Source organism: Xyrauchen texanus, chromosome 33, assembly GCF_025860055.1.
Source record: "Xyrauchen texanus isolate HMW12.3.18 chromosome 33, RBS_HiC_50CHRs, whole genome shotgun sequence".
Taxonomy (NCBI): Eukaryota; Metazoa; Chordata; class Actinopteri; order Cypriniformes; family Catostomidae; genus Xyrauchen; species Xyrauchen texanus.
This window is the reverse complement of record NC_068308.1, coordinates 35,163,494-35,187,987: the sequence shown is the minus strand read 5'-3', so window position 1 is coordinate 35,187,987 and position 24,494 is coordinate 35,163,494. Positions and strand designations below refer to the sequence as shown.

Here is a 24,494-nt window from a genome sequence, read left to right as displayed (position 1 = left end):
ACCAACTACATTTGCAAGCTTGTTCGAGCACAATCAAATTTGGAGGCAGCTCAACTGACAGAGCATTGTACTTGTGAAACAAAGGACCGGGGTACAAATCCTAGAGAGCACACGAGCATAAAGTGTCATAGAAGCACCACAAAATGACTTTATATGGGATGCAAAAGCACTATAAAAGTATCTTAAAATTAGTCTGTAAAACTTGAATTAATTTGTTCTTTTGAGTTGGATCTTCTTTAACCAAAAAATCACAAATCAGACTGATCCGGTTCTTGAGTTGACTCCGCTTAACAGATCATTGGAAGCAAATATTGTCAGTGATTGACTTATTGTACATTTCTGACTGTTACCTACACAAAGCTATCATGTCAACAGGGCTGGACTGGTAATCAGGCATACCGGGCATTTTCCCGGTGGGCCGACGCACTTTGGGGCCGATCAGGGGCGGACTGGCCATCGGGAGAACCGAGCAGGCCAGGGGTCGGCCGCGAAAAGCTAAAATGAGCCGCCACGTTATGCACAACGGACCACAAAACGGTGCTGCGATATGTAGAAAAGAACAGCTATGTAAAATACCGGGCCAATTTCTCTTCCCAGTCCAGCCCTGCATGAGCAATACATGAAAATACTGTCTTTGTTGAAGCAAAGAACAGTGACAAGAACAGTTCACATTTCAGGAAGACACAACCCAGTCTTAACCCATGGAAAACCAGTGTGCTGGTGTCTCAGCTGTATGCTCAATGCATGGTGCCCCAAGGCTCATTGGTTTTATGATAAGTCAAAACATTGACAGAACGCAACACGCTGAAACCCCAGTTCTCCTGGGGTTTTTTTTTTTTTTTTACACTTTCCAGTGTGCTGTATTCTGATCCTCTCAATCTTAACGACCACAGATTAAAGTAAACAAAAACATTTAGATACTTCTCAAGAACTTAAAGGGACAGTTCACCCAAAAATGACAATTCTGCCATTATTTACAGAACCTCATGTCATTCCAAACCCATGTGACTTTCTTCCTTGTAACACACAAGGATATGTTGAATGGAAGAATGAAAGTTGCCGTGAAAGTCAACGGTCATTGATGCAACCATTCTGCCTTATATATCCTATTGTGTGCCATGCAAGAAAGACTCTAAACACATTAACAGCTATCAAGCAAGATCTCAGTTACTGATACTTAAGTTTCAAGTTTATGAAAAAGTATTACAAGGCCACATTATTTTCTTTGCAGCCCAGGCGATGGAAATTACCAGAGAAAAACAATGCTAACGACATCCGACACTTCAATCAAAGAATCGCACAAAGGGGTGAAAAATCATGTGTTGCTGTGTTATGTGACTGTTTGAGGCCATGGAATGTACAAACCATGGCTGGTGGAAATACAAACATTGCTGATCAAATGAATTCATTATTAAAGGAAAGCGGGAGCTGATTACAAACTGTGTGAGTGAACTGTACGTTCTGTCTGTAAACAGTACACATGCAAGCAGTCAGTAATTAGTTGAAGGGTCAGAGCTCAGACTGAAGCTACTGCCTCTCCAATCAGAATAGAGTCAGTGCAAGTTAATGAGACTTTATACTAGAAGGCTGTAAAATATGTATATATATAAAAACATTATCTTCTTTATAACTAATGCTCTTATGCTCCTCAAACATCAAAGTAAAAAATATGCAAAGGTCCAAAATAAAAACAAAATTGCCTTAAAACCCATATTTTGCTTTGAAAATCAAGTGGCAACCCAACAAAGTACCACCTTTTTTTTTTTATCAAAGTAGCTTAAAATAAAATACTTATTCATTAATATTTTATTGATAGTACTTTTTTTATTAATGACAAACCAAAAACTAATTTATGGTTTAACTTGTGTTTATCGACAAATTTTCAAAAATGTATCTTTAATATAAGTGTATGTTGTTTGAGATTTTTTTCCCCAATGATTTTAATCAAACATCCCTAAGATAAATTTACTAAGACTAACAAAATTGAGAGATTTATGCTTAAAACAAGTTAGAAAATGAAGAAAAATAAAATACATAACATATTTATAACAAACAAAGATTTTCAGTAGAATATATCAGCTATGCTGTTCCTTACAATGCAAGTGAATGGACTTTGCAGCTCCAAAAATCATATAAAGAAAAAATATAAGTAATTAATATAACTCAAGTAGTTCATAAATTTAATCCATTTAATAAGGTTTATGCTTAAAACAAGCAAACTGCAAAAAAATAAAACAAGTATTTTTGTCAGTAAAGACATCTATATATATATGATAGACTTAACTCAATACTAGATTAAAAAAAAAAAAAAAAACTTTTATTATATTAATATATGCATAATATATGCATTTAATTATATATCTATATACTGTATATATTATACAGATAGACAGACAGACAGACAGTCGATAGAATGATAGATAGAACGACAGACAGATAGCTAGATAGATAGATAGATAGATAAAATCATCCTTAAGATAAATTTACTAACAAGATAAAAAAGAAAAATAAACTTCATCCAATATGTATTCTCTAAAAATATTTACCAAAAATTACCAATTTTAATGTAATTTAATATTCTCTTAAACAGGTTTAAATTCAATTTAATTAATTACCCCATTGGAAATTATTTTGTTTTTCTTGTTTTAAACATATATCTAATACAATTTTGTGAATTTAGTCAATTTAATACAGTATTATCTATCAGATATATTCTCTGAAAACAAATCTTAAAAGCTTACAAATTTTGTTTTTCAAAAAAAATATTTTGTTTTATGGACATAAATACTGATAAAGAAAATTCAAGAAAGAGTTACGAATGCATTTCGTTTTTTACAGTTTGTGTAATTTACTTTCTGCACCTGTTCCAGTTATGGCATTGGGCACTATTGGGATTACACATTCACCCCATGACAAATTAACAGTGTTCATTGCAAAATCCCAAATGCTTTACCTTTAGGACTGTAGAGTTCAACCCATTCTTACACTCCGCTTCTGCTGCTTTCAAATCTGGTCCCTGCTCCACAAGGGAACATAAATTTCACTTAACCTGCAGTCAGGCTTCTAATTTGGCCACTGACTTAACTGGGCACAAGATAATATATCACACTCTGTCTCAGCACTGGCTCCAGTGACGCTCAGTCAAGCCCTTACTAATGGCGGGAAATAAAAGTGGCATTAGGTCAATGGAGCTGAGACCAGAGAGGGTGGGCAATCATTCTTGAAGTGATACCAGGGTGCATTTTATTAACTTTATTAATTAAATTTAAGTGCCACATATAAGACGGAATCCAGTCTATAACACTGTATCAAATACAAAGATGTCAAGCCCTCCAAACAAAGGAAGTAAAAAAGGCCATTCCAATTTCAGGCCATTAAAAGGCAAGCAAGTGTGACATGGAGAACAATGTGTCCTTTGAGATGAAATGTCTCTTAGATGAAACCAGCTCTCTTAACAAGAGACTGTTTCAAAGGGTCTGTTATCCTCTGATCTTTTTTTAATCACTATTTTTGTCTTGTTTTCAAGTTAAAATATGTAAAAATCCTTTAGCCCTTTAAGCTTGGATTAGCCCACCAAACATTGTTTTAAATAAATAAATATTAAAAACTTCAGTCTTGACCAACACAAAATAGGTACTGTTTTAAAGCTTAGAAGCTGTACATTTACAAGGCTTGTAGGCATTATAACCAAAACTGAACAAGTGCTTTGAAATTTGCAGACAAATCAGAAGTGTTTCGTTTTGATATATGATTAATAACGTTGCACTGCAAATAATATTGTAATCGGTAAAAACATAAAACTGATTAAATAGCCATTTGTCATATGTCTTTGGAAAGCTCTCAAAGCGTAGAATACAACCAGCCCAATTTATTTACTCCGAGACAAAAATAAAGCAAGTTATAGCAAGGTAAATGCCTTTGACATGAATGTTAGTTACAAACATATTTTGCTTATAAGGCAACAGAACATAAAATATCACACACCATTACTTAGAATAAGGGATTCCTGTTAAAACGAGCCCACACACAATTGGATGCATTAATAATACATGATCCACATGAAGCACAAAGTGCACCCAGAACATAATGTGCTATCTGGCTTAAAACACGTAGCTTTCCTGGATCAGATTACTTAATCGGGAACAATATAGTACGTTGTTAAGCGTCACTTAATGCTAAACCAATCATATTAGGATTGAGATTGCTGCAACCAGAGGTGGAAGTCATCCAAATATGGGCAGAGAGGATCGTTCACTCTAATTATATAATATGGCAACCAGGAGATGGTGCCAAGTACATGACATCATGACTCAATGATGGCTCAAATGACACAGAATGGAACTGAATGAGATCTCTTTACTCGTGCCTGTATGCTTTGGAGAGAGAGCATACCTTTAGAAATAGTTGTATTAGCATGTGTAATTAGTTCTTATGCACAATAATTATTTTGTATTTGTTTGGAGAGGCTTTTTGAGACTTGGATTTTTGCACACAAGGATAAATACATTTTGCAGTGCTATAATAATATAATAATTTTAAATTAATTAATTAATTAATTAAAAAACAGTTGTTTGGAGGTACATTATTTACACTCTGATATATATAATGTCAACAAAAATAAGAAAAAGAGATAATTTTTGGATAGCTTTTTGTGATTTTTCATCAGTTTCTTTGGCCAGAATCTAATAATTTATCATAATTTATAGCATATTTGAAATGTTTTCTTTAAAATGATACCAAACAATTGACCCTCTTTATTTTTTTGTCAAGTTATAAGCCTTTCATTTTGGACATGCCACTGAAACAGAACACCTTTAAAAATGCATTCAGAGCTTAAAAGGTTAAATAAGATTAATAATTAATTTTTATTCTTTATTATTAGATTTGTTTTCATAAAATATATCCTGAATAAAATTAATTTTACTTATCACATTGGCAAATAGTTTTTTTTTATTCTTTTAAGCATGAACCTCATTATATTTTAAATTAGATTGTAATTTTTAATGCAATTCAAGAAACTGTAGATTCTTTGAAAATATGTCTTCTGAAAACCAATATTACACAATATTGCTTCTCGAGTAAATGTAGCATGTTTTAGAGATGTTTATGTATTTTTACTTGAAAAAAAGACAAGAACATAATGTGCAATTTGCAATGTGATGCCTAAAATTTTAAAATAATTGCATTGTCTACTTATTACTTGTATTTCTATTTACTAAATGCTGTCTTTTTCAGTTGCTCATTTATCAAAGACCTCACCTCTGTTGGATTTAATTATCTGCCCTTAAAATATCCTCTAAAATGACGCCTTGAATCAAAAGCCTAACACTTGTACTGCAACATCCATTAACAGGAGTGACTGCTGCCTCTCAATAATGGTCAGAGTAACCTTGTAACCTTGCAGACTCTTCAAATCAACTTCTTCCTCTTTTCTTTTCTTCTTTCACAAGAAAGGCAATGGTTCTTCAGGGTTTTCTCTATATTGAGTTAGTTCAGTCTGTGCTTTGTGCAGACAACATCACCCTGATTCAGGCATGAATTCATGGGTGTTATTTTGTTTTGTAATCATTATAAGGAACAAACAAAATGGTAACTGTTTAAGAACTGGAGATGATGTTTCTTCTGTATTAGACACAACCCAGTAATATTTCTTTTTGCAAAATTATTTTTGTGGCCCGTTGGACGTATCAAAGCACTTTCCTGGTGAAATGAACACTAGAGGCGCTACAACAACGACTTCCTCACACAATGCTATCTTATGACATCAAAACACGTTTACTATAGCACTTGACTTGTAAGGTGGTATATTAAAGTTTGTGTTACATAACCAACTACAACATAACCAACAATCAAGTTGCATGGTGGCTCAACATTGCACTTGCTATGCAAAAGACCTGATATGAGTCCTGAAGAGTATGTGTGAAGACACGTGGGCCGAAAATGTAATAGAACAGGGCTCCAGACTAAAATGGTCGCAAATGTGACCAAAAAGACTTGATTGGGACAATAATTATTAATCTAGTCGCCACTGGTGATAGTCATGTTATCTGCGTTCATATGCGGTTTGGTTTCATGTCATCTTGCGAGTATCTGAATATATTTTTAGATCGCGCACAACCAGTGTCTCACGCCGCTTTTCTCCTGTTCTGTTTCTGATAAGCTCACTGACCGCACACAACAATAAACCCAGTGCAAGAGAGTCTTAAAAAATGACTCTTTTGAACCGGATCTTTTTCATGAATCACTCGAAAAGAACTGAGGGTTTGAAATCAGGAGCTCAGGTCAGCAGTTTGAATCAGATTCACATTTTCAACGAATCAGCCGTCAGTGAGCTCACAACTGGGAGTGTACACATTTCAAAATAAGAGTCCCATGTGTATTTCGGGCTTATTTATAATTAAAAGTCCCGTATTGTGTACATATATATATAAATAAATAAATAATCAAGCTTTTGACACTTTTGTGAAATAGTTGTGTACAATTGAAGGACTATTACACAGGGTGCAAACATTAATTGATGCTCAAGAAGGCAACATACTGCTATATGCATACTATACTGTATGTAAATATCTGTAATGTAAATTCTGAAGAGCAGTACTAAATAAAAAATATATATTTAATCTTATATTTTTACAAATTATAAAAGAGGTGTGAACATTTATGAGACAAAAGGGAATGCAAACTTATCTTCTCAACTATATATACTTTTTATTAAACCTTCGATGAAGGGGTTATCAGCTGCCTTTTCTTCGGCTCTCTATCTTGTTTCTGAACAGCAATCTAAATCGAAAAAATCTGGGATTTTGCTACTAAAAACAGCCATTTGGGTCCATAATGTTTAAACTTAGGAGCCAATGGCTCCCAAGTCAATGATTTTAATCTAGAACTATGTGGAAGTCCCACAAAATGATGTGGTTGCTTAAGTATTTGCATTTTTTCATGACACTACTGGTTAGATTTAGGTTTGAGGTTTAGGTTTAGGTAGGGTTAAACTCAACCGAGCATTAACCTTAAAAAACGTAATTTGTTTGTGGCAAATATTTTACACTCTTTTAGTGGCCCTCAGTTGACATTTCACCAAGGAACTGTCTCGATATGTGTGAGGAACCACGTAATATCAAAGATTAAAAATAATTTTGACAGGTCTAAAGGCACTAGGCTTTATTTGAGAATTTTTTTGTTAAAGGGTAACTAAACCCTATACCAACTTTTTTTAGTTAATGATCTGTAAGCATGGGGCTTTATTAGTACTGGTCATTGATTCATGTAATTTTTTTGACATTTGTGTATAAAGTGTTTTAATTCTACAATATATGGTGTAAAAACGTCTGAGTGCTGCCCTCTTCAGGTTGAACGGTGGCTACTGCAGTTGAATTTTCCTATTGGCTGTTGCGGTACTTCATGACGTAAGCGGTGACAGCTGACGTAAGCAGGTTCCAGCTCACCACGCCAGATTCATGTACATGTCGTCTTGCGACCGTGTGAGGAATAATAATAACATAGAGTCTGACAGCAGCTGTCAATTAATCCGTCACTACGAGTCTCAGGTGCCCCCCGCTCAGCCCCGCACTCGGTTCGTTCCCTCTATCCCCGCCGGGGTCTGCCCACTTTTCCAGCATTTTCAAATATTTCTAGTGGGTGGAGTGGACTCTGAGCAGGTGTTTAGTTACCCTTTAAATGGTGAATAACTTATATTTCAGTATGTTTGTCATACAAAGCTATAGTGTAGCTTCACAAGACTTAGAACATAGAGCACAAATCATAAATGGACTACGTTTGCAGTGTTTTTATGGTAATTAAAGATTATTCGATATTTCTTCTTGTGTTCCATGGGGAAAATAAACTACCAGTATGCAGCTTTGTACTGGCCAGATGAACTATTCCTTTAATATGAATCCCATTAAGTGTGAGTTAGGATGGATATTTAAAAAAAATAAAAACACTCAATGGCAGGACAGGAAGTCATTGAGATGTGGGAGGGAGAGACGGAACAGCAGAATGAAGGAGGAGAGGGAGGATGAGAGATATATGGAGTGATGTGGGGGAGGAGTGAAGGAGAATGAGGTCAGAGAGTTAAATAAACTCATCAGTCACAAATGAGCGCTATACTCATTATTAGTAAGGTGGTCTTGTCTTTGATTAAACGTATCCTTTTTTATTTTTTTTTTAGCTCTGAAGTGTTTTTAATCAGTGTTTGTGCGTGTGTGTGTTAGCACAGTTCTTTTGTTAATGGTTCAATAATCATGTAATTTTCCCTGGCCAGCACTTTCCTAATCAGGACCATTTGGTTGACACTGCACCAAACGAATTATTTAGTACAGACTAAGTCCAGATGAAAATCGTATTGCTCAGAAGTTGCTCTATCATCGCTCAGGATACTTAATTAAGTGCTAAGTTATTTTATCAACGTTGTCAAAGATGTTTCCAGCCTGATTTCATGAACATACAAAATATTATTACATGGCTCCTTACACATATCACAGCATTTACAAGGTTAAATGTTCAGTGTGAAAAACATAAGTAGCGTAACGTGATTCTGTGAGATCAGGGTGGATTTTTCTCCTAAAAACAGTAAACGGTCTGCACTTATATAGCACCTTTTTAACCTTAGCGGTATTCAAAGCACTTTACATGGTGTCTCATTCACCCATTCACACACACATTCACACACCAACCGCTGGCCTGCCATTGGGAGCAACTTAGGGTTCAGTGTCTTGCCCAAGGTCACTTCGGCATGTGGAGTCATGTGGGCTGAGAATCAAACCACCAACCATGTGATTAGTGGACAACCCGCTCTACCACCTGAGCCACAGCCACCATACAGCTATAAAATTAAAGTCAACATGAAATGGTTTTTGCCACCAATTTTACTTATATAATCTGATGTGATCGGCATTTCTGAGTTAAAAAGTATGCTCAAAAATAAATCAATTAATTAATTGTAGGGAGGGACTCGATTGCAATCCAATGGGAATTGATTGGATTGTATAAAATGGGTGTCACCAGATTGCGGAGAAATGTATTACATTTTGGTAAATTATTGCAAAGACAAAGCTTATATTTTTTCTTACTGCTGAATGATGCACATTCAAAACCGGAACACCGTTTTTGTCGCTGTCGAGATCTCTTCTGAAAATCGAAAAGTGAAATTACTGGGATATTTTCTCAGGAAAAAAATCTGAGAAGCAGTAGACATGCATAGTCTCCATTCACTCCCCATTGAATCTAACTTCTGTTCAGGAGAAACATACTAGGAAATTAAAGAGCCCTCATCTATGATTTTTGAGTCCATATTGATGAGAACAGCAGATGAGACATCTTTTGCTATTTAGATGAAAAAATGGCCGTCCTTTCATGATAGCAACTGTAAAGCTTTTGAAATGGGATATGTTCTCAATTATTTATTTTAACTTTATTTAGTGCTTGTTTTCAGTACCGCAAGAAAGCCTTTGTCACACTAATAAATAAAACAACCAAGTAGCTTAAACTAATCTTCAAAATGGATTGTTCAAAGAAAAACCCAGCAACTGCTATTCTATTCTACTGTGACTGATTTTGTTGAGAATGCCAGATGCTTTCTAGAGGAGAAAAACTGTAATGCTGCATTTTATTTTATTTTAAATTACCTCTCAACCTGTAATTAGAATTCACTTAGATGACAAGCATTTGCATCTTAACTGAAACGGCACAAAGAAAGATTGGAATTTATCTTGAACTCTTTTTATCTACCTTGATTTCCTCATCCTGAGCTATTCAAAATGGAGATGGTTCCCTGAATGTGTCAGAGCTGCATCCATTTATAACTATGAATATATAAAACATTCAAACACTTTTTCTATCAGCGGGTGTCAAGAAAGCTAGTTTGCTGGTTTCCCAGTCTTTTGCCTAGATTGATGGTTTTAAGTGGGATTTGGGAACTTGTAAGATGGTCAGGCTGGAAGATAAGCAAGCCCAGCTGCAGACCAGCTTGGACAGGCTGAGCTTAAACATTAGCTAAACCAGCTAAACATTAGCTTGGCCAATTTGAGAGACCAGCTAGGCCATCTGAAGACCAGCTAGACCACGGCTAATCAACTTCAGGAAGGTCAGTGGCTGCAAAGCTGGATCCCTGTACCCTCGAGGGCCACACTCTTAATTTTTATGATTATATATACACAGATCAGCCACATAATTAAAACCACCTGCTTAGTATTGTGTAGGTCACTATGGTGCTGCCAAAACAGCACCAAACCACATCTCAGAATAACTTTCTGAGATGATATTATTCTTACCACAAATGCAAAGAGCGGTTATCGGATAGTGGTCTGGCCATTCTCTGTTAACATCTCTCATCAACAAGACATTTCCGTCCAAAGAACAGCTGCTCACTGGATGTTTTTTTGTTTTGGGCACCATTTTGAGTAAACTCTAAAGACTGTTGTCTGTGAAAATCCCAGGAGATCAGCAGTTACAGAAATTCTCAAACCAGCCCATCTGGCACCAACAATAATCCATGCAATTATCTAATCAGCCAGTCGTGTGGCAGCAGTGCATAAAATCATGCAGATACAGGTCAGGAGCTTCAGTTATTGTTCACATCAACCATCAGAATGAGGAAAACATTTGATCTCAGTGATTTTGATCGTGGAATGATTGTTGGTGCCAGACGAGCTTGGGCCGGAGGTGACTCAATCCAAATTCATTCACTCTGGTCCCATCTGGAGACCACCTCTCACGTCGCAGCTCACAGACGTGGCCAAGTAGTAAGTGGAATTTGCGGATGTGTTCGCCTCTCCCCGGTCACATGAACCTCATAGAACACCATATTGAGACCAACCCATGGGTAGCCGCCCCTATTGCCTTCCTAATCACAAGAAAAATGTTGTTCAGGAAGAATAAGAGGCAATGCTCGATATGGGCGTAATAGAAGAGTCACAAAGTGATTGGTCAAGCCCAGTGGTTCTGGAGCGACAGGATGGTCCGGTTCTGCATAGACTATCGCAAAGTGAACGCAGTGTCCAAATATGACGTATACCCAATGCCTCAGTTTGACAATTTGCTAGATCGGTTGGGCAAAAAAAAATTGCTAAATTTTACTCAACACTGGATTTAACAAAGGTTATTGGCAGATCACTTAAACTCCAATCTCCCTAGAATAAATTTTTTTTTCCCCGACTTTTTGATTCGTGCAATCGGTTTGTTCGGGGCCCCGGCCACGTTTCAGTGTCTCATGGACAATTTTTTTCCTAAAAGTAAAGCCTGTGCTTTGTGGGGGGCAACTTTTACATGCTCCTAACTTCTCTCTCCCCTTTATTTTGTAGATGGATGCATCCAGCAGGGTGCTGGGGGCGGTGCTCTCGCAGGAGGTGGGAGGGAAGGAACGGCAGGTACTGTTCATAAGTCACAAGCTTTCCTTAAGGGAGACAAATTACAGTACCATCGAGGAGTGTCTTGCGATCAAGTGGGCTGGGGGGGGGCTTCACCCTCTGCTCAGATCACGCCCCACTCCAATGACTCCACCGCATGAAAAATGCCAACCCACGGATCGCCCGTTGGTACCTGGCACTTCAGCCATCTAAATTCAAGGTGATCAACAGACCGGGAGCGCACATGGCTGTGGCTGACTTTCTCTCCATAAATGGGGGGGTGGGGGTTAGCAGGCAAGACGTTGCCCCAGCCTGAGTCGGGCCATGGGGTATGTGGGGATGGGGGTGTAGTCGTGTGTCTATCTGCGGGAGAGCTGTAAGGCCTGTCACCTATACTGTCAATATCATTAAAACATGTATGTTGTTACAATGATGGTGGAGGGAGACCTGAAAAGGCCAACAAAGCGCATCAGTCGGCAGAAAGAGAGGGTCGAGGTTCCTGTGTGTGACAAGACTGCTTGACTCATTTGTGTGTGTTTATTTGGCCACTGAGTGCCCTTTTATTTTGAGTTTTGAACGACGCTGAAGAGTAATAAAATACTCACGTTGACTGTTTTCGCTGCCTCCAGACCCCTCCACTTACCCATAAAGTACGAACGCTGTTACATTTATTTATTTTTTCAGCAGGGATGTGAGTATGGGCTGAAATATGTGCCACCAGAAACTGAATTTGAACCATTTATATTTGAATTTGAATGGCTAAACTTGAATAATTGCATTGAAAAACTGAATTTGAATCACATCATTTGAAATTGTATTGTTTAATTAAAATTGAATTTATTCAAAAACTGAATCTGAATTGTATCATTTGAAATTGAATTTATTCGTTTGGAACTGAAGTCCAATAAAATTTGATCCTCACTGAAAATTAAACTCTCTATATATCTTCACATTCACTTCTCACAATTCAGATTCAGTTCTCAAATTCAATTTCAAGTTACTGAGACAGACATCCGGGTAGTTGGAGGATGAAGGAAGAGCAATCGAGCGCAGATCGATAGATAGCGTTCATTGGCGCACAGGACTCCTCTTGGGCCAATCAGCAACAATGTTTTGGAGCACAGTACGTTACCCGCCATGAAACTATGGAATTACGATTGTGTCAATAATAATGAATTTAACTTTATAAAACTGAACGTAACTTTTTCAGAAACTATCAAAAATATTCCATTACAAAAGAAGAAAAACACAATTAAAATGAAACAAATGAACTCAGTCGCACGAATTTAACAGGCTCTTCAAATATGCTTCATTTTTTGTTAATGTTTTTCAAAGATTCGCTTTCGCAAATCGTGGATTCTGAATACATTGCCACAGATTTCGCTTACGCTTCGCAGTTTTTCGTTTGCTGTTTTGAGACAAACCTCTCGTGGGGGTGGGCTTAACAGTGATCTACTCTGATTGGATAGTGAGCTTTTGATGGACAGGCTCTCTGACCCGGATGTACAGACGCCACTCAGTGGCGCGCATATTGGAAAGCTCTCGCGGTGATTTGTAGTTATGCAATACGTCGTGCTTTGTTGTATTACTTACTAACAATATGTAAATAATATTTGACCTATAATTATATAATTTAATATTATATGAGACCTTCGATCGTCTAATAATCGTCTTCGATCAGTCTGTAAAGATGAGCTCTCAGGAGAGACACGGAGCGGCATCATCCTCCTCCTCTTGTCCTTCAAGGCAGCTTGAAGTAAGTTCGTGTTACTGAAGTAACCAATAACATCGATAAAACTTTTATTCATGTAACGTTACAGTGTGCAACAGTTCTGGCTTTATTTTGCAAATTTATTGTTGTATTGTAAATGCATGCTAAATAAAATTTTGCTGTTTTGTCGTTGTCATGACTGCAAAACTGAAACCTGGCCATATCTTGGTCCACTGTTTGACTCTGCCCCGACTGCTGAACGGACTGCTGCTGACCCTGCCTTGTGCTGGTATTCCCGAGCGACTGGTTAAGAATTTCAAGGTTGTTATGTACAGCTGCAGATGCAGCATCTGCACCAAGATTTCTGCCTTGCTGTAGAATAAAGACCAGTTTGATATCTGCACTGTCTACATTGACACGTCCTTGAATATAATAACTGTGCAAAAGAGCAAACAATCAAACTACATAACATCATGACATGACATCAGTGCATTGCAAACTTGTGAATGACAATAAAAAAATTATTAAAAAATATATACAAATATGATATTTTATATGTGTTTATCAAAACATTGTGAATAAATATAATAAAATATATGCAATATTCCACCACTGTGTTGAAATTTAGAGTGTTTTCTGTAAAATTAGAAAATTTTATCGATGTTATTGGTTACTTCAGTAACACGAACTTACTTCAAGCTGCCTTGAAGGACAAGAGGAGGAGGAGTGGAGCATTTGTTTAATAAGCAAGGTCTTTTATTCAGATATTCAGAATTTCTTTCTGAATACCAAATACCAGTAACCCCAAAAGAATTTGCTACAGTAATGGGTGCTATTCCCTCTGGTTTATGTATGCTTTTTAAAACCGTAATTACTTCACCCCAGTATCTACTGCATCCTTTCCTAAACCTTGTGATACTTCTGTTGGTCAAATCTGTTTTTCTGAGTCGAAAGCTAAAAACTATAAGATCTTTATTTCTTAAGGATTTGATTTCTGTTCCACCTGTTATTTCCTTTTGGAATAATTTGTTTGGTAACCTTAATTGGAAAAAATCTGGTCTTTACAGCAGAAATTCATTCTCACAAATAAAGTGAAAGAAATGTCCTTTAAGTTGATACACAGGTTCTATCCTGTTAAGAAATTTATACAAAGATTTAAATCTGACATTGAGCTAACATGCTCTTTTTGTGTGAATTCTGATGAAACAGTGGTTCATTTATTTTGGTCGTGTCATTACACTCAGAAGCTCTGGAATGAAATTGATGTTTTTATCAAGTGTAAGATTTTGCCAGGCTTCTCAATACATATGAGAAACATTATATTTGGGTATTTTGATTCAGACCCCACAAACGAAAATGTCTGTTTTGTTATTAATTTAATTATTTTCTTAAGCAAATTCTATATTCACAAATGCAAATTTTTAAACTGTAAACCTATCTTCTCTGTCTTCTTAAAAGAAATAGAAAATTATCTAAATTTGATTTCAGTATCTACTAATAAGAAAGCCATAAGGACTGTTAGAATCTGCACTGCATTTGATCTCTTCATGTGAACATTTTTGTGTGATGTAATGCCCTACCTCTTCTTTTATTGTTATATACATTATTATTATTATCTTTTTTTTTAATTATTATTATTTTTTCTATTTATTTTTGTCTTCTTTATTGTTTTGGTTGATATTATGTGATGTACGTATGCTTTCTCTTTTGTATGTTCCTGTTCTTTGCATTAAAAAAACATATATATATATATATATATATATATATATATATATATATATATATATATATATATAGTTTTTTTTTTAAATAAATAAGAGGAAGATGATGCCGCTCCATGTCTCTCCTGAAAGCTCATCTTTACAGACTGATCGAAGACGATTATTAGACGATCGAAGGTCTCATATAATATTAAATTATATAATTATAGGTCAAATATTATTTACATATTGTTAGTAAGTAATACAACAAAGCACGACGTATTGCATAACTACAAATCACCGCGAGAGCTTTCCAATATGCGCGCCACTGAGTGACGTCTGTACATCCGGGTCAGAGAGCGCCTGTCCATCAAAAGCTCACTATCCAATCAGAGTAGATCACTGTTAAGCCCACCCCCACGAGAGGTTTGTCTCAAAACAGCAAACGAAAAACTGCGAAGCGTAAGCGAAATCTGTGGCAATGTATTCAGAATCCACGATTTGCGAAAACGAATCTTTGAAAAACATTAACAAAAAATGAAGCATATTTGAAGAGCCTGTTAAATTCGTGCGACTGAGTTCATTTGTTTCATTTTAATTGTGTTTTTCTTCTTTTGTAATGGAATATTTTTGATAGTTTCTGAAAAAGTTACGTTCAGTTTTATAAAGTTAAATTCATTATTATTGACACAATCGTAATTCCATAGTTTCATGGCGGGTAACGTACTGTGCTCCTAAACATTGGTGCTGATTGGCCCAAGAGGAGTCCTGTGCGCCAATGAACGCTATCTATCGATCTGCGCTCGATTGCTCTTCCTTCATCCTCCAACTACCCGGATGTCTGTCTCAGTAACTTGAAATTGAATTTGAGAACTGAATCTGAATTGTGAGAAGTGAATGTGAAGATATATAGAGAGTTTAATTTTCAGTGAGGATCAAATTTTATTGGACTTCAGTTCCAAACGAATAAATTCAATTTCAAATGATACAATTCAGATTCAGTTTTTGAATAAATTCAATTTTAATTAAACAATACAATTTCAAATGATGTGATTCAAATTCAGTTTTTCAATGCAATTATTCAAGTTTAGCCATTCAAATTCAAATATAATGGTTCAAATTCAGTTTCTGGTGGCACATATTTCAGCCCATATGTGAGTGTCAGCTATGCCAAACATGTAGGTTCCTTTTTTAAAAGACACACTGATTTATAGCTACCAAAACCATTTCAAGGTCTGACAATATACAGTATAATGCTCCACAACCTTGAATGTTCCCTCACATGCACAAACACAATATATCATACATGTTACACACGTGTCAGTTCATGTCGGCCATGAAGAATTACAATCTCCAAATGCCGAGGATGAACACGCTTACAACAACACAGACTAAAAAAATGACTACTTCCAGGTGTTATAACTCAGACAAGGTCTTTGTAAGGTATATATGCATTCAGTCACTATCGCAAAATAACCCTGACTGGGTGGTCAGGTGATCTTGTATCACTCTGAATGTATTTTTTGCAATAATGCACTAGCTGTATATTATCCCATTTATTAGACATTGAAAAAATAGAGGAAGAATACAAGATACTTGAAACTAGCACAGTTTAGCAGGAAATCTGCTACCTCAACATAATATTACAGATAAATGACATGTTGCAAAATGATCATTAGTCAATTATACAGTTTAGTGGTCATTGTACACAAACATTGATTGCAGAATGACTTGGTTGACCAATCAGAATTAAGTATTCCAGAGTAATAAATTATCTTAATCCTGTTTCACTTGTTTACCCATTGTATGTTAATTCTGAAATTGCTTCTTGGACCGTTGATGAGGTGATTACTCTAATCATGTTGTACTTTGACCCCTAAAAACTGACAAAACTAGTTATATTTGAAGATAAGGATGCCACCAGTACAGCAAACCCCATTTCTCAGCCACACAACTACAAATAAAAATCAGTATGAATGCAGAGTCTGTCATCTTAAAGAGTTTGTGATCCCTCACGGGAGCCTTTCCTGGACTATAGCAAGCGTCTGCAAGTTTTAATTAAACAAAGACTCAGAACAAACACACAAGCACAAATGAAGGGGCTGGAGGATTAATTGTCTCGACTCTTTATCGATCTAATTAAGGGTCATTTTGCATCATGGCCATATTGTAACCCTAACCCACCCCCTGTGATAGAGGTGCAGTAAAAATATGAGGGAGTTAGCCACTCCATTGATCTTGGGACCTTGCCTTTTGCACAAGCATGTCAAATGAAATCCCTCATAACAGCTTGCTCTTTATGGCATTTTATCGTTGCGGATTAGCATATTTTGTTGACTTTGTACACTCAAAATTTTTTTGAGTACACAGCTTGGCGGTAGGTAGAGGGGGCATCTTAATCTAACCCGGTGTAGTGAGTTAGCCAATCAGTGCTCTACAGAGCCAGTCGTGCAGATGTGCCTATAAAGGTGGCCAAAACGCATTTATTATTTAACGCAATTAGCAACCTGATAAGGCTCTATTTTAAAGTAGGCTAATGCTATTTCAATTGGTGCTGTCTGGTTAATATATTGTAGCACTTCAGCAACCATGTCAGGCCACACTAAAATAATGTTTTCTACCCTGTCTGTGGTTTTAAAGTTCACTCAAGCATTTTAAAGGCTTGGTACTGTCAGTGTTTTATTTGTTTGAACAGACAGGGTATTTTCAATCAATATAAAGGCTCAGGAAGGTATAATTCACATTTACTTTGTTCTGTCATCCATATTTCATTGAAAAGGGATTCTGTTTAATCCTCATAGGATGCAAATACTTATTATTATTATTATTAATCTCAATTCAATTCATTACAGTTTACAGACAATACAAAAATAAATAAATAAGACATACAATACACAGAATAGGTCTCTTTATATCTCAATTGTTTCTTCTGGAAAGCGATGAGTTTAAAGGGTTAGTTCACCCAAAAGTGAAGATTCTCTCATTATTTACTCACCCTCATGCCATCCTAGATGAGCAAGAATTTCTTTCTTCTGCTGAACACCAATTCATATTTTTAAAATAATTAAAAAATTGTTGGTCCATACAATGCAAGTGAATGGTGACCAAAACTTTAAAGCTCCAAAAGCACATAAAGGCAGAATAAACATAATCCATATGGATCCAGTGGTTAAATCCATATCCTCTGGATCGATATGATAGGTGTGGGTGAGAAACAGATCAATATTTAAGTAATTTGTTTGCAATAAATCTCCACTTTTACTTTCACATTAGTAGTTTTTGGCAATACCCTAACATTGTTTCATGCATATCGCCACCTATTGGTCAGGGAGGATAATTTATAGTAAAAAAGGATTTAAATATTGATATGTTTCTGTGGCAGGGCGGACATGTCCGTAAACGATCTCTCTCTCCCGCACGACACCCTGCAGTCGACCTTTATACTCGGAGGCTTGATTAGCCTAATATGGGACTGGGTGCGTAGGATCACAATCCGGCCCCGCCCTCCGCCCTGCCACAGTTTCTCACCCACACCTATCATAACGCTTCTGAAGACATTGATTGAACCACTAGAGTCATATGGATTACTTTTATGCTGCCTTTATGTGCTTTTTGGAGATTTCAAATTGTGATGCCCATTCACTTGCATCATGAAATGATGCAGAGTTGAAATTTTCTTCAAAAAATCTTTGCTTTTGTTCAGCAGAAGAAAGTAAGTCATACACATCTTGGATAGCATTAGGTTGAGTAAATGATGAGAGAAATATATTTTTGGTTGAACTATCCCTATACTTTGAGAACAAATGGAGACTTTTTGAAATGATTAGCTCACCCAAAAATAAATATTCCTTTAACTATCCTACTTTTACTTAAAAAAGACACACATCTCCCAAAAAGTTTTAAATTAGATGTAAAAAACAGTGCTCAGATTTTCCACATTTCAAAAGTCTGAACTCAAAAATCAGTGATCTTAATATTAACTGATAATTTCTCATCAAATTCTTCCAATATCCAAATGATCAGCACTACTGTATATGGTTCATGTTCTTTTTGTACCACTGTACTTCTGCTGTATACAAACAACTGACTCATTTGTGTCTAGTTTTACTTCACATGAGGAATTTTGTGAGAAACATCTGATAAAAAAAATGCTTAAATGAAACAGTCTCTTGACTTCTCTATGAATAAGCAACCTCTGAGCAATAATACTGTATTTTCTTCCTGCAATGTCCTGTCCCTGTCTTTCTTTCCCCTTCTCACTCTGACTGTCTCTGTTTTCATGCATTAGTCTACGCTTGAGTACCCTGAATAATGATCGGCCACCACACATTTCCATACTTCTGTAAATAAGAGAAGAAAGTCTGCACACAGACAACTTAACCAGCTCCCTGTGGTGTCATTGTGTAGCGTTCAGTAAAGAGATGGTAAAGCACGTGGAGATGACCAGCTGAATCGATCTGAGCTTCAGAGAGAGAAAAAAGGATACATAAAGAGAATAAAAGGGTGACACTGGGATAGAGCAGTGCCCCCCGCTAACAGTCTCACAGTAGCTGTTTAAAAACCTTTATTGAATCAATTTATAAAGAGCAAAGCTGCTTTTCAGCCACAGGACATCTCAAGGACAGGTTTTAAAGTGACAGTGTTTCTTATTTCCTACTGAAATGTTGGATCTTGCACAAATACACAAATAGAGTCAGAGTGTTGTATTTTCCATATATTAGATTCTTTTTATTTATTTTTTGATAATATTTTCAAAGTCTGATCATTATAACAGATTTATATGGAGAGAGTTTACTATAACAGTGGAAATGCCAAAGTACACTTCGGTTTTCCGTGTGACACTCTTTTCGTAATTTTTGTCAAATTTAGGCACTTCCACCTCACGTGCGGACTGTCTTTGCCCAGACAGATTTTTCTGGTCCACGTCTGTGCACAATGTCAGCACATGTGCCTGCAGTTGACTACTAAAAGAGTATTAATAAAAGCAGATGTAGTGAGTATGCGTTGAACGCATCTGCATGGGCTAGCGGTCAAAAGAGTATACTTTTGAAAGGCTAAGCACTTTACCGTGCCCGAGATGAAACAGCACGAATTATACACTAGCCTTAGGGGCTGTTCACACAGAATACGTTTTTGCGTATTTAAATATAAATATTTAAATATTTTGCGTAATTATTTAAATATTACTAATAATTTATTAGATATTGAATTATTCTTATTAAAGTGCCTTTCTCATTCAAAATGTATATATGAGATTAATTATGATTAATTCAAATGATTATTTGGCAAAGCATGTTATTAATTTGATTTAAAAAAAAAAGGAACTGATTGACAGCCATATTTAAAAAAATATATATAATAATAATAATAATAATTTAAATAACCTTGTTGTCCTCACTAAAAGGATCTGGGTCAGTCGTCCTGATCCAATCCTCACCAGCATTGCTTTTGAGTTGAGTTGATGTTCTGATTTCTGTAGTAATTCATCAGTATTAAGAAGCAAACATTCATGAAGTTCACCCTGCATGTAAATTATATAATTACAGAAGTTAACCTTTACCATTCACCAAGGAATATATATCCAAAAATGTTCAAGCATTGATTCAGAACATTGCCTCTGGACTGACTTATCAAGATGCTAATAGATTCATTGCTCTATTTACTAGTTGGCATGGAGACAAAATTCATGTTTTACAAGATCGACTAGCCTGTGAGGCAAATACAGTGAACAGTCATGAGTCTTTCCAAAATGACGAAAGCTGTCAAATCTCAGACCTAAACCAATAAGTCAAGCTGCAGTTCTGAGCACAGTTTTGCTGTGCTAAGCTAACTCCATGCAAAGAACTTATCGATCAAGGCCAACGGTTACAGATGAGTGAAGGAATAAGACCAAAGGGTCACTACTTGATTTAGAAATTTATGCTGAACATGAGGTTCTAAAATATGTTAGAATTCCATTAAAGACTTCTGTTAAAATGGTATTTCGAGACACCTTGAAATGGCTTGATGAATGCCGTTTTCCTACCTGTATTATTTTTGTAATTTTTTTTATATTAAAACAGATTTGGTAGGGTTTGGTAGGTCCCAATGGGCTTTAGTTTTTGTCAAATCATTGAACCATGATTTACTGCTTGTTATTGCTAGTCAGAGGAAGAGACATTCTTATTATAGAGAGCATTATTGTTTCAAACTCTACTGAAATCTGATCAAAAGCTTGTAGACCATCTTGGACCAGCAACAAACCAGTTACCAATTAATTAACAGTAGATGTTATGCTGGTTGTTGAAACGTGGTGGCTGGTTGACCAGCGAATGACCATCTAGAAACCAGCTACCGTGTTACAAAACACAGCTACCAGCTTAAATCCACACTATGTGGAATTAATGAAAATGAGGTTGTCACTACCTGAATATTACCTGAGAGTTAATTTGGTTGTAGAATGTGTTAGTCACATACGGTTGTGCTGTTAATTACCGAACTGTGTGTGTAAGGAACAGGATTATGCACTTCAAGGTGAACTGACAACCGTATTTAGCTGCAGTGTGTACGTGGCCTTCAAGTTCTGATTGTCTGCTACGGGAAAACCGAACATTTAGAATAAAAAAAACAAACATATAAATTCTAGTCAGAACATGCTGAAGGACTGTGCAAGTTGGGTGGATATAGCTTGAAAGCTCTAGGATGAGCTACAGTCCAAAATGTTGGTCTTGGTTTAGGGATTTTGAAAAAACCCTAAACCAAGTCTGTAATATAACAGTAAAATCTCACTAGGAAATTTCACGAGCAAATATTCTCATACCTTTCCTACATATTGTGCATCTGGTCCAATGTGCTCTTCTAAGACAAAGAATTGGTTCCATATCCATCCCCGTTTGGGCCGATGGTGGACCTCTGTTTCCCCGTCCTTGGTCTGGTTGTGTGTTGCATTATGGCTCCTGGAGATGACTTTGGCCTGGCTGTGATGCCTCGCCTCATAACCCTTTTCCAGAAAACACAGGCACAAAAGTACAGGACACAAACAAGAGCTCGGGTTCATCTTCATGACTGCGAACAAACGTGAAATTCCCAGTATTCCAAATGATCCCGAAAATCCCCAAAGGTTCTGCAATACTCCATATACACAGTGGTATTCCAGCAATGGTATATTCCAAAGGATGTAGATGGTTTCCAAACCCTTCTCCTCCTCGTCCTCCACCACCACAAAACACCAGCCACCTCTGCTCTTGATTCCCCCTCCTCTGATGGTGTTTTGGAGGGGCTTGATTTAATCAGAAGTTGGACCGGAGGTCCAGAGAGCTTGAATGAGGTTCATATTTCAGAAGTTAATCTTAAAGAGGCTGTAGAAATGCATTTACATCATGCACTCTAAGAGCTCTCGAAGTGGAACGCAGCTGCATTCAAGCCCAGATGCAAAAATGTTGTGAGAAGCCAGCGGCAGCCATCATGAATCTTCTGAAAACAGATAAGAGATGCAAGCAATTTAATGTTTGAAGGGATTTGATTACACATTTGGTACATTATCATATGGAAATTGTGCCTCTTTGTGAAGTAAAATAATTGTTAAAACAAAAATGAATATTTTCTCATTATTTACTCATTGTCATGAGCTTTTGTTTTGCCATTTTGAAAGTGGATGGTGTTTTGTATTGTCAAGCTCCAAAGGACCATACAGACCATACAAATGTGCTATATTCCAAGTCTTCTGAGACCATCCAACAATTTTGTGATGAACAGAATACATTTTCATGATAATCAGTAAACAATTATTTAAAGTTCAGTTTGTTCCTCATTCAAAGTCACCTTAAGGCTTCAACAAAATTGAAATATAGAGCTCAAGTCATATAGACTACTTTTATTGCACTTCAGTGGTACTTTTTTGTAGATTAGCAGCATAAATGACCTTCCATTTTTAGTTGCATAGAAAAGAGCAGCTCATACGTTCTGCCTAAAGTCGCATTTTTCACAAATAAATTGAGTCTGAACAACACAAGTCTCTTAAAGTAAGTGAACTACTCATTTAAATAAGTAATTTATGATATTTGCTTGCAGAGGCACATAAACAAAAGATGCCTGGCACAGTAAGCCTGTAACTAATTAGCACCAAGTTATAATCAATATTTTGCTGTCTAACAAGGCTTGCCAGTATGTAGTACCTTCATTCTCGATCATTTGCAGAGATTGGAGTGAAGACAGAGTGGCTTTTACAGTGCAGTCAATGACAGTTTCTCATATTAAATTAACAGCATGTAGAAGAGATTAATATACAGCTGTAAAAGCATATCTAATATAAAATGATGATCTGTTCTGCTCGAATATAGTACACGGAAGAATGAGTTCTGCTTTTGTAAGCTGAATTACAATTTTTCGACAAGGAAAAAGTGTTTTTGGTGATCTAGGAGGGTGTTAAGCCAGGCAAGCATAAGGTACTTTATTTCTGCTTGGGTAATAAACAGAAGACAAACAGGTTCGACTTGAGGCCTATTTAATCATGAACTGTGAAAGATCATAGAGTCGAGGTGTAAGAGACGTGAGCAGCATGTTTAGTTTAATGAATCCACACATGGAAATGCTAATCCCTTTCTGTGATCTGACAGCTCTCAACGAAGTTTAAAAGGTCAGAAAATGTTATGAAATATCATAAAATGTGAGCATTCTACAGGTATATTATAGGGAAATGTAGTCATATACCACCAATTTCTTTGACACATTCAGTTTGTAAAAAACAAACAGTAAAATGTCTCATGCTAATACAGTACAGTATGTCTGATAAAAAAAAATGGCCATATACAAACATATACTGTATATATACATATATGCAGGGCCGTAACCACAGTATACTTTGAGGAGGACAAGTCCCCCCAAATAATCAGATATGGATTGTCCCCGCCAATAATTGATATCCTTGTTGCTGCATGGCTGCAGTCCATTATGCACAGCTGTCTAAAAAGTAATTAAGTTGTTGCAGGAATAACATAATGCTTTAAAAAAGTACAATTTTTAGCGTGCACAGTAGTCTAACATTGCGTCGATGAAGGTGGGACTCAAGTTTAAGACACTTAACCGGAACCTCGTGAGTATGTCTTGTCAGGTCTGTGTTTTAAAAATGAGCCACCAGTTAAAGGAGTAGTTCACCTAAAAATGGAAAATGTACTTTTACTCACTCATTTTCTCACCCTTATGTTGTTCAAACCCCATATGCTGGGTTTTTTCTTGGAACATAAAAATAGATTTCTTTAGGAGCTCTATTCCATAGAATAACAGTTTTTAGTAAGCAGAAGCTGTCAAGCATCATAAAGGGCAAATCCTATAAAGCACTATTAAAGATTCAGTATAAAGACATAATAACAGTAATCCATATGACAAGTGCAAGCTTTCTGGGCTTTCTGGGCTTTTATGTGTTATATGGACTACTTTTATGGTATTTTTATACCATTTCTCTCTCTCTTTGGACCTTGACAGCAGTGGTCAATATGAAGTGTTTTTGTCTGGTAAAGAGCAATTATAAAATTGGATATAACTTTACACAGAAAAGGTTAGTAAGTGATTTAATCACAATAAAATCATGTTAACAACATGCATATCATTTAATTTGTGTGGCAATAATCAGAGACTATTTAGCAGAGATTAAATTAAAATTGGAGGATTTGGAACCCCCAACGGCAGCCAACAATCAGCATATGTAGAAATAAGTCCCGCCTTAAAGGTAAAAGAGCCAATCACCTTTTAGATACAGACATC

The 24,494-nt window shown here is 36.3% G+C and overlaps 1 protein-coding gene across 1 annotated transcript in view; it reads right to left on the bottom strand.

The window, feature by feature from the left end:
• The window catches only part of LOC127626438 (cadherin-18-like), a 139,809-nt gene that overhangs the window by 91,468 nt on the left and 23,847 nt on the right, over window positions 1-24,494 (bottom strand). Inside the window, exon 2 of the mRNA XM_052102208.1 lies at window positions 21,556-22,208. Within this exon, the coding sequence (XP_051958168.1) occupies window positions 21,556-21,798 (243 nt within the window). The 5' untranslated portion in view covers window positions 21,799-22,208. The remainder of the gene's footprint in view (window positions 1-21,555; window positions 22,209-24,494) is intronic.